The sequence below is a fragment of the Microcaecilia unicolor genome, chromosome 2 (genome assembly GCF_901765095.1).
Source record: "Microcaecilia unicolor chromosome 2, aMicUni1.1, whole genome shotgun sequence".
NCBI classification, from domain to species: domain Eukaryota; kingdom Metazoa; phylum Chordata; class Amphibia; order Gymnophiona; family Siphonopidae; genus Microcaecilia; species Microcaecilia unicolor.
In genome coordinates, this window is record NC_044032.1 from 71,684,777 (window position 1) to 71,694,814 (window position 10,038).

Sequence of the window (10,038 nt, forward strand, 5' to 3'; positions counted from 1 at the left end):
TGTGGATTACAAACCTGGCAGTGTCCCGTGGATTACAACTATATATATTTTGATAATCCTGAAAACCACAACAGTTCGCAACACTCAAGGGTCAGAGCTCAAAGACAGAATTTAATCATAGAGTCTGGATATCTTGTGGTAGAGAAAAGGGAAGCCATGCAATAAAGGACAACGGATAATGATACTGGGCACCTCGAGCAAGCCATACAGCAGAAAGTATTAATCTCAGACTAGGATTTCTATGTTGCTGAGACATATCATATGGATTTGGTGTGTGCTTGAGGGAGGGGGGATTAAAGCTGAAGAAAAAAAAGTGGAAAGATATGTACAGTAGTGATCCCTGCCATTTTCACCACAAAGTGTAAGCATCTGGAGTAGCATCTTACCGCAAACTATGTACAATATGCTCCACATTCCTGGTATGGATATTATGCCGCTCCAGCAAGCCATTATAACTGGATCCCTTCAGTGCAAGCTAAAGAACAAACACAAAAAAACAAACTATGTGAACGATCCAACCAAAATGCATCATGACCATTTAAAAAAAAAAAAAAAAAAAAACTACTATGGTCAAACAAAACTATGGGTGTAGAGAGGGGGAGCAAGGGGGGCATTTGCCCCCCCTTTAGATTTTTTTAGCCGCTCCCTGCTGTCTGCTATTGTTGCTATTCCCCTCCACCCCCAGATCCGAAACCTCCTCCTGCAATTTTACTTTTTAAACTTACATTTTTTACTAATTGTTTTAAAATTTATATTATATATATACATATATATATATACACACACATATATATATATATATATATATATATATATATATATATATATATATATAGATACACACATTTTTTAATTTAATTAATTTATTATTGGTCCTATCACCTTCCTCAGATACATCTTGCATATGTTTATACTATGGAAGGAGTGATAGTGAGAATATTTCATCTAGGTAAGAAATTTTAATATTTCTTTTATGCCCTTTAGAAAATCACGTTAATCTGTGATACTGATTCATTCACATTCTCTCGTGTGCCAGCTTCAACAGTACTTATCTTATTTATACAACATACAACTTGCACCAGTGTGTGATGTTGAACCAATGTTTACACTTGGGAAGAAAATTTGCTATAAATCATTAGTAAAGGCTTTTATACTGGGAGATTATTGTAATTTAGCTCTGCTTCTTATGCAAATTATGTTTTATGATCAATTTATGGTTGTAATTTTATTCTGCTTTTGTATGTTCTAACAGTGTTTCCCAAGTCGGTCCTGGATTACCCACTTGACAGTTAGGTTTTCATATGTATACTATCAATCTCCTGATGCAGCCTAATGGCAAAAACACGTTGAGTTGTTTGATGTATAAAAAAAAGTCTGATGCATGAATAAAGGATTTTTAATTTAGAAACAGGCTTTATGTGGGGGGGGGGGGGGGTTCCATTTTAGTGCACACTTTTTTTTTTTTTTTTTTACATAGTTTTGGTGCTCCAGCTCTTTCAATTTCCACCAACTATTGAGACAATGGGTATGAAGTAGTGCTGTCTGATTCATTAAAAAAAGTTTTGATTTGATACGATTCGATTTATTTAAAAAAAAAATCGGCTTTTTGAATCGATTTGAGTGAAATAGTGAGGTCCACATGTTAACATTACAACATACAGAGTAAAAAAAAAAAACGGGCAGCCGCAACTGAACAAAGGCAAACTTTAATATGAGCAAATCTTAGTGTGAGAACGCCGCGCAGTGTTACATCATGTGAAAAGTGAAGTCTTGTCAGGTCTACATATTCCAGTTTTTATTTAGAAAAATCATTTTATCTACTTTGGCTGGGTTCAGACAACTGTGTCTTGAAGTTATAATTTGTCCACCAGCAGAAAATTTTCTGAGGGCACAGAAGTGGCTGGCGTACACAGAAACTTCTGAGCAAGCCAGTTCAGAAGTGGCAATTTCATGTGACTCTGCTGCCAGAAACAAAAAACATCACCGCCAGTTTCCAAAGGATCTTTGTGTTTATAGCAAGCAAGTTCTGCTCTGCATCTTATTTGAATATCACTGTCATAGTCTGATTGTGATGGATCTAGTGCTCACGAATGGAGGAAGTGTTTCTAATATCCGGGTTGGTGCCCACTTATGTAATAGTGATCATCACACCATATGGCTTGATATAAGGGCGAAGGCGCAGTGTGGACGCACAAAACTAAAAGTACTGGATTTCAGATGTACTGATTTTGATAAAATGGGGGTGAGATGATGAGCATGGAGGGGAGAATAGGGGCAGGGACACAAAGGGGAGATGCTGCATGTGGATGGTATACGAGCACAGAGGGGCAATGCCAGACATGGGAGGGGGGTATATGGACATAGAAGGAAGACACTAGACATGGACAGCATAGGGACACAAAGGATTGATGTTGGTCACAGGGGTCAAGGATAGAGACAGAATGGTGATGATGAATGTGGAGAGATGTTGGACAGAGAAATATAGGGGACACTGAGAAGGGAGATGCTTGTCTATTAGATTGTAAGCTCTTTGAGTAGGGACTGTCTCTCTTTGTTAATTGTACAGCGCTGCATAACCCTAGTAGCGCTCTAGAAATGTTAAGTAGTAGTAATAGTGAACATGGGGAAAGATAAGTACATAGAGAAGATGGATGGTGAGCATGGAGAAAGAAAAATTGTCAAATGGGAAGGAGACCCTAGCGAGTAAGTTAAGAGAAGACAGAGGGAAACAAACCAGAGCTTGGGACCAATATGATCTGAAAAATAAAATGACCAGGCAACAAAAGGTAGAAAAAAAATAAATTTCTATTTTGTAATTAGAATATGTCAGATTTGAAATGTGTATCCTGCCATAGCTGGTGTTAGACATGGCTAGGGCCCAAGAGAGAAACCTGAGAGGGGATTCCCATGCCCACTACCAGTCTGTGCCTTCTTCAGCTTCCGGCAGGCTTAGGGCTCTCTCTGGCCAGGGGGCAGTTGTCCTAGTTGAACTCCCCTAACACCATCCCTGGCATGTGTGATCGTTATATTTTGCATGGTATAGGAGGAAATGCATCTCGTTCTATTTCTTTGCTGTGGCTGCTTGGGTTTTGATTTAATATGTGTTTATCATCAGCTATTACATATTTAGCATTTGTGTTCCGTGTGTTTCGCCAAGGTATTCTGTTAGCATGAATTTTTCTAAGTAGCATTCTGAAGTAATTTGGCTTGTTCAGTTTTCCCAATAGTGGATGGGATATTTGAGGGGAGAAAGACAGGGGTTTCGTAGAACATTGTTCTGTATTGTTTGTGATAAAAAAAACAAACAATGACAGTTGTACAGATTGTTTCTTTTTATAACTTTAATAAAATAATTTAAATATAAAATCATAACTGTTCAAGGCTTGTGCAGATGGGATCAGACAGGGCTCATGGGGTCAAAACTTTGTCCCTGTGTCATTCTCAAGTAGTCAAGAAGCCAAAATGAAATTTTCTGATCTGAATACTCAACAATATTGTGGAATTAAGACAAACAAGAGTAGATATGATAAAGACAGAAGTAGCTAAGGCACATCTAAACAAGGGGGAGACAGACCAATGATTCCAAATAATCCTTATTTATTTATGTATTCTTGTATCCCACTATTATCCAAACACAAATTTCAATTAAAAGTGGCTTACAATTTACATTTTGAGTGGAGTTACAATAGTGTTGTGCAATGTGGAGAGGGCATCTATAGTTTGTGTGATTATTCATAGAGTTTTTGAAGAGGAAAAGGTAGTGGCAGCTTTTGTGCTCAGCTGTAGAGTTTTGGTGGTTTATGCATAGTTTTTGAAGAGGTAGATTTGAAAGGAAGGCAACACTATCTTTGTGATTAGCTGTAGAAGTTTTTTTTTTTTTTTTTTTTTGAAGAGGTAGGGTTTCATGTCTTTTCTGAATTGGAGAGTTATGATGTTTCTTATGGTTTTTGGTATCGAGTTCCGCCATTTGGAACCCTGGTAGCTAAAGTCCTGCTATATACATGGTTTTGTAGATGGTGTTTTTGCAGTTGGGTAGATGTAGAGGTAATAAAGAATGCAAAGATTTATGCAATGAAGACTCTTTGGCATCTTATTCCTCTTCATTTTTTTCAATATTTCTATAATATTGTTCTTTCACATTGAAAGTATATTGGACTAAACAATAACCATTCTATAAATGGTGCTCAAAGCTGTCATTTATAGATGAGCACTTAGTGCCAGAAACCGCAACTACTTTTAGGCACTACCACTTACACCAATGAAACTCTGGTGTAAATCCCTGCACCTAAATTAGGCCCAGATCCCCTTTATTGTATAACAGCCTGCATTTGTTGTGGGAATGCCCCCCAATCCTCTCATGGCTATGCCCCCTGTCACAAAACACCGAAAGACAAAAAGGTCTATCATGAAACACCTAGCCACCCGCCTGGGATTACCCCGCGGCCACTCAGAGGGTCTATCCCCAGCAAAGCTCAGGTCCGCCTACACCTGCTGCTTGTGCTTTACACTAGCACCCTCCTCCCACCAACTGGGTCACAACCGCTTCTGGGCGAGTCTCCCACTCTCAAATTATCCCCAGTGATTTCTAGGTTCCTGGAGCCACACTCCCAGTGGTCCCACAGCTCTCAGAAAGCACTCACAGACCCAACACACAAACCACCAGGATTCTTTATCAGTCCAAAGAGGCAATAAACTGAACACGTGTTTACTGTCTTAAAAAAATTGAACAATGAACAAAAATGTGCAATCAGTAAACAATAACAGGTAACTGAAATATGGATCAATTATAACACTAAACTTTTTTTTCTAAAAAGTACCTGGTAAGATCAGAACACATAACCGTTTGTTTACTGAGCCTCAGCAAAGAGATATGTCTCTTTTTTCCCCTGGCTAAGACTGGAGCAAAAGCCAGTACACTTCAAATGAAAATGAGCTCCTGGGTCAATCAGAGCCCAGAACAAGAAAATTTGAAACATATACTGCTTCTTGCTTCCTGTTTGTGTGCTAAAACTAAAAAAAAAAAAAAACAACAATCTTTTTCTCTGTAACAGCTTTACAGCAGAGAAACACCACCTGCTGGCCAAATTACTTCAGGAAATTATCCAATACATTTTACAGGCTTAAAACACACTGTTTCTTCACACCCCCTTTTTGGAGCCACATGTAAATTTTAATTAATGCCAAGTAGCACCGATAATTGATTGTTAGGGTCCAATTATTGGCACTAATTGGCTTGGTATTCAATTAAATTGTGCATACACCCAAATTTGCAGATGAAAGTTTTAGCACCATTTATAGAATTTGAGGGATAGTGTGTCGTATAGATCAGTGGAACAAAGTGCTATTTTAATTAACTTAGAATTTTAATTGCGAGCAGAACTTTAACATGCAGGGGTGTGAAAACTTTACAAGGCACTATGGGCTTATTTTACAAAGCCGCACTAGCAATTCCGGCTCGGCAAACAAGAGGAAGCCCATAGGAATTGAATGGGCTTCCTCTCATTTGCTGCACCAAGAATCAGTAGCGCAGCTTTGTAAAAGAAGCCCTGTACGCATTGCGTTTTTTCCAGCAAAAAAGGTGCCGGTACTCAAATGCCAGGCTGTCCTTCAGGGGTGGGGTGATCACTGAGGGACCCACCCCACAATAGCCAGGCCACCTACAACCAGTCACAGAATCTATGACAAGGCAGAATTGGTGTGTAGAGCCTGAGCTCTTTCATTAAATCTTGAGGACCATGGGTCAATTTTAGCAGACAATGGGAAAGGTGCCGGTACTCAGTACCCCCAAGTACCCCCTCAAAAAAAAGCCCTGCCTGTACGCAGTGGCATAGGAAGGGGGGGTTGGGGCGGTCCGCCCCAGGTGCACGCCGCTGGGGGGGTATCGGCTCCGCTGGTTCACTGCTCTCTCTGCCCCGGAACAGGCTACTTCCTGTTCCGGGGCAGAGAAAGCAGGGAACCAGCGGAGCCGATGCAGCTCCCAGCAACGTGCACTCGGGGCGGAGCGGCCCTCCCGCCCGCCCCATTTGGTAAAAATGCGCTCCGGAGGGGAGGGGTGCGCACAGTGGTGAACTGCCCTGGGTGTCAGCCGCCCTCGCTACGGCACTACCTGTGCGTATAAATTTGTTTGAGGTCAGGCGGTGGTTGTAAAGCAAATAGCCTCCCTCTCTACCTCCACTAAAGCAGCACCAACACACAATACATTTCTCCTGGGAAAATTCTGCGCAACTGTGGAATGCAGAATTCTGTGCAGACAATGACAGCAGCATAAAGAGCTGTCATTGTCTGCACACATATTGTTGGACTGTTGGTTTGATCGTGTGTTGATAGTAAATGTGACCGTGCTGCAGCCTTAGTAATAAACCCACTCTTCAGACTAGCTTGATGTGGCTCTAGCAGCTTTACTGGGCAGACTGGATGAACCTGCTATCATTGACTATGTTACTATGTAGCACACAGTACTAAAGCATGACCTACCAGGATTAGAAGTTACTGATCAGCTACTGAAGCAAATAACCATGAAACCACCTGCCTCAGCTATACAAACTGATTTGAAGCCCAGTAGAAATCTTTCAAGATGTATGCCTTTTTACGTTTTTTTGGATGCAACAATATGATAGCAGATGGACACAAATATTTGAACGTCTGTATCATATCATCCCTGTTTCTCCTTTCCTCCAGGGTATACATGTTCAGGTCAGCAAGTCTCTCCTCATACGTCTTCTAACGCAAACCCCATACCATTTTTGTAGCTTTTCTTTGCACCGCTTCAATCCTTTTTACATCCTTAGCAAGATACGGCCTTCAAAACTGAACACAATACTCCAGGTGGGGCCTCACCAATGACTTATACAGGGGCATCAACACCTCCTTTCTTCTGCTGGTCACACCTCTCTCTATACAGCCTAGCAACCGTCTAGCTATGGCCACCGCCTTGTCACACTGTTTCGTCGCCTTCAGATCCTCAGATACTATCACCCCAATATCCCTCTCCCCATCTGTACATATCATACTCTTACCGCCTAACACATACGTCTCCCGTGGATTTCTGCTCCTTAAGTGCATCACTTTGCATTGAATTTTAATTGCCAAACCTTCTAAACAGGATTCCTTTGAGTCAGTTGAGAAATTGTTGTTTTTGAAAACTAGTCTAAAGTCTGAAGGCAAAAAGCATCTACACACACAGAGCTATTTAGTTGGAAAGCTGTCCTCTCAATGACTGTATCTGCAGTGGTCCACTCTCACAGAACTATGAAGCACTCAATCACCATCTCTCACCAGTTACTACTACTCATTTCTATAGCACTACTAGACGTATGCAGGGCTATACACGTATCGTGTATTTACTAGACCGTCACTTATTACAAAATGTAAATCAGAATGGTTTACAATATAATATAATAAAATCAATGTTAGAATACTATAAAAACACACTTTGAAATCCATTTCTGATAGAAAAGCACAGCAAAACCAGATAACCAATTAGTAACATTCATACAAATTACTCAGATTATAATCACCATTATATTTGCTGATACTTTCTGTCCCTAGAGGGCTCACAATCTAAGTTTTCCACCCAATTTGAATTTTAAAGTAGAAAACTCTAGTCTAGGCAGATTATCCATTACCAAATTTCAGTCCATTCTTGCTAAATCTAATCAGGATTTTCTAAATTCCCCACAAAGAGTCCAAAGTGGTTTACAATACGATGGAATATACAACATAATGTGTATAATACAATAACATGTGGCAAAACACATATCTAATAGCAGTCTAACTAGCCATTTAACAGTTCTAATCAATCTGACTTGACAAACAAGTCAGTCTTAAGACTTAAGAAAAACCATAAAAGAATTTTCAAGTTTTATGTCAACTGGAAGAGATCTAAAGACTTAGAAGAGCTGGGCTACCGTCCTTTTTTGCAGCCTAAACAGTACAGACAATAACAAAGAAAACCATTTTTTTCTCTCTGTGTGACATCATGCTAAGTTTTGAAATGCCTAAAGGATATAGTCCTATAACTTCCTTTTACAGTCTATCACACCTTAACTAAGCCTTTAGAGAACACTTCACGTCCTAGACTGATTTCAGATCAGAAAGTTCCCTTCATACTTCAGTTTTAAGACTATCTTTAAATTTTGCGAAAAGTCCAGAAGATAGAGAAAAGCTGGCTATCCTACACACCCACCGATTCTGACTTCAGAGTTCACTGGACTATTACAGCACGCTTCCTAGATTTCAACAAGCATGCACCCCTCTGCAAGTTTCTGCTCAGACAGTCCAAAAACAATTCCACCACTCCCGTTCAGTGCTGTGGATGTGCTAATCAACTGCACGATCGGTAAACGTTCAGAAAATCGATCGCATCGGGAAAAGCAGAGCCTTCCTTTGAGAGTTCACCAAAACAATGTTCTACTTTTCCCACCGATTCATTCTAGTCTATTGGAAGCCACAGGTCCTAACTCACCAGCTCCTTCAGATCCTCCTCTGACAGTCCCGCGTACCGATAGCGCTGCTGTTCAAACTCGTAGCGGGTGGTTTTGGCCACCACGGCCACCCTGGAGGGCCGGAACAGGACTGCCTGGCACTGCTGTTGGCGGGTTGTAAAGCACCGGGCACCGGAGGGTGGCCGGTGCACAGCCGCCGCCGCACTGCACTTACAGCACAGCAGCCTTCGGTACGAGCTCATGGTCCTGGGGGTGTGGACAGGGAGTGAAAAAGGCAGGCAGAGAACGGAGGAGACATACGCCGCACGCATCCGACATTCGCTCACACACACACACACTTCCTTCTATAGTCACCGCCCCCTGCGCGATGACGTCCATTACGACGTAGATCGAAGGTAGCGCCTGAAAAGTGGGCGATTTCTAGGCTGTCCATTAGGAAGCGAGGAAGAGGAAGAAAGGGAAAGGAAGAGAGGGGGGGCGTCTGTAAAGACAGGTCTTCACAGCGGCGCGCGGGCTTTGGCTCTCAGTATGGGTGGGCGTGGTAAATATAACTTTCTTTATAAGCTGATTCAGGTTCGGTCACATAACTTACCCCCCCACTTTTACAAAGCCGCGCGGCAATGCTGATACTGTGGGCGTTACCGCACCAGCCGCTTTGTAAACAAAGAGGGGGGGGGGGTGTTATTAGCATGACAACTTTATATGTGTTGTCAAAGTAATAGCGAGTAAAGTAAAAAGTGGGAATATATTATTTAATTTAATGACTCGCTTCATTCAACACAATGTACAAAGCGAAATACACAAGTTAAAATGAATACAGTTCAAACAGAAGCAACATAAAAACAAAAGGGGCCCTGTTTACTAAGCCGTGCTAGCGTTTTTAGCGCGCTCTAACATTAGATACACCCAAGGGGCTAAGGGGCCCAGAGTTATCATGGAGGGGGCACTAGGCATAGAGGTGTGACTAGTGTTTAGGAATATACCAAATAATGACTTACAGTGAACCTTATGATGGATTTCTAAGTAAACAGTCTGTTCTGATCAACAACATAAACCATATTCACACACGGAAACTTTGGAAACACTGACGTTTTTAAATCTCTTACTTTAGTCACTCACAGAACACAGATCAATCTTCACCAATTATAGAATAAAGGACCAAAAATTAAAAAAGGAAACACTAAGAAATCACATTTTTTAGAAGCAGTACAGCACATGAGAAATAAAAATGCATTATCTACTGTAGGAAGCAAAATGCAAGATCACTTTCTACCCCAAAACAAAACCCACAAATAAATTGTCTGGATACCCATGAAATGTAAAAAATTTGTGGGACACAGTGGGCCCAATATTCAGACTGCAGGAGGCAGCCCGCATAAGTGCTGCAATCAGCACTGACCCTAGATATTCAGGGTACTAACTGGCATTGAACATCTAGTAGGACCTAACGCAGTGCAAAACTAGTAAAAGTCATAACCCAATTTCGGACACCCTAAATATTCTTGGAGTTACCATTGATCGGCACCTAACACTTGAGAATCACGCGAAAAACACAACCAAAAAGATGTTCCACACAATGTGGAAATTAAAAAGA

At 41.1% G+C, this 10,038-nt stretch overlaps 1 protein-coding gene across 3 annotated transcripts in view; it reads right to left on the minus strand.

Annotated features, from left to right (window-relative positions):
• Positions 1-8,810, minus strand: part of NADK2 (NAD kinase 2, mitochondrial) — a 128,382-nt gene extending 119,572 nt beyond the window's left edge. For 2 of the 3 annotated variants that reach the window (XM_030193042.1, XM_030193040.1), the window contains exons 1-2: positions 8,465-8,807; positions 387-475 (exon numbers count right to left, since the gene is read on the minus strand). In XM_030193042.1, coding sequence (XP_030048902.1) covers positions 387-475; positions 8,465-8,755 — 380 coding nt within the window. In that variant the 5' untranslated portion in view covers positions 8,756-8,807. Of the gene's footprint in view, positions 1-386; positions 476-8,464 lie in introns of all 3 variants that reach the window. The other variant, XM_030193041.1, reaches the window with a different exon arrangement.
• Positions 8,811-10,038: the final 1,228 nt, after the last annotated feature.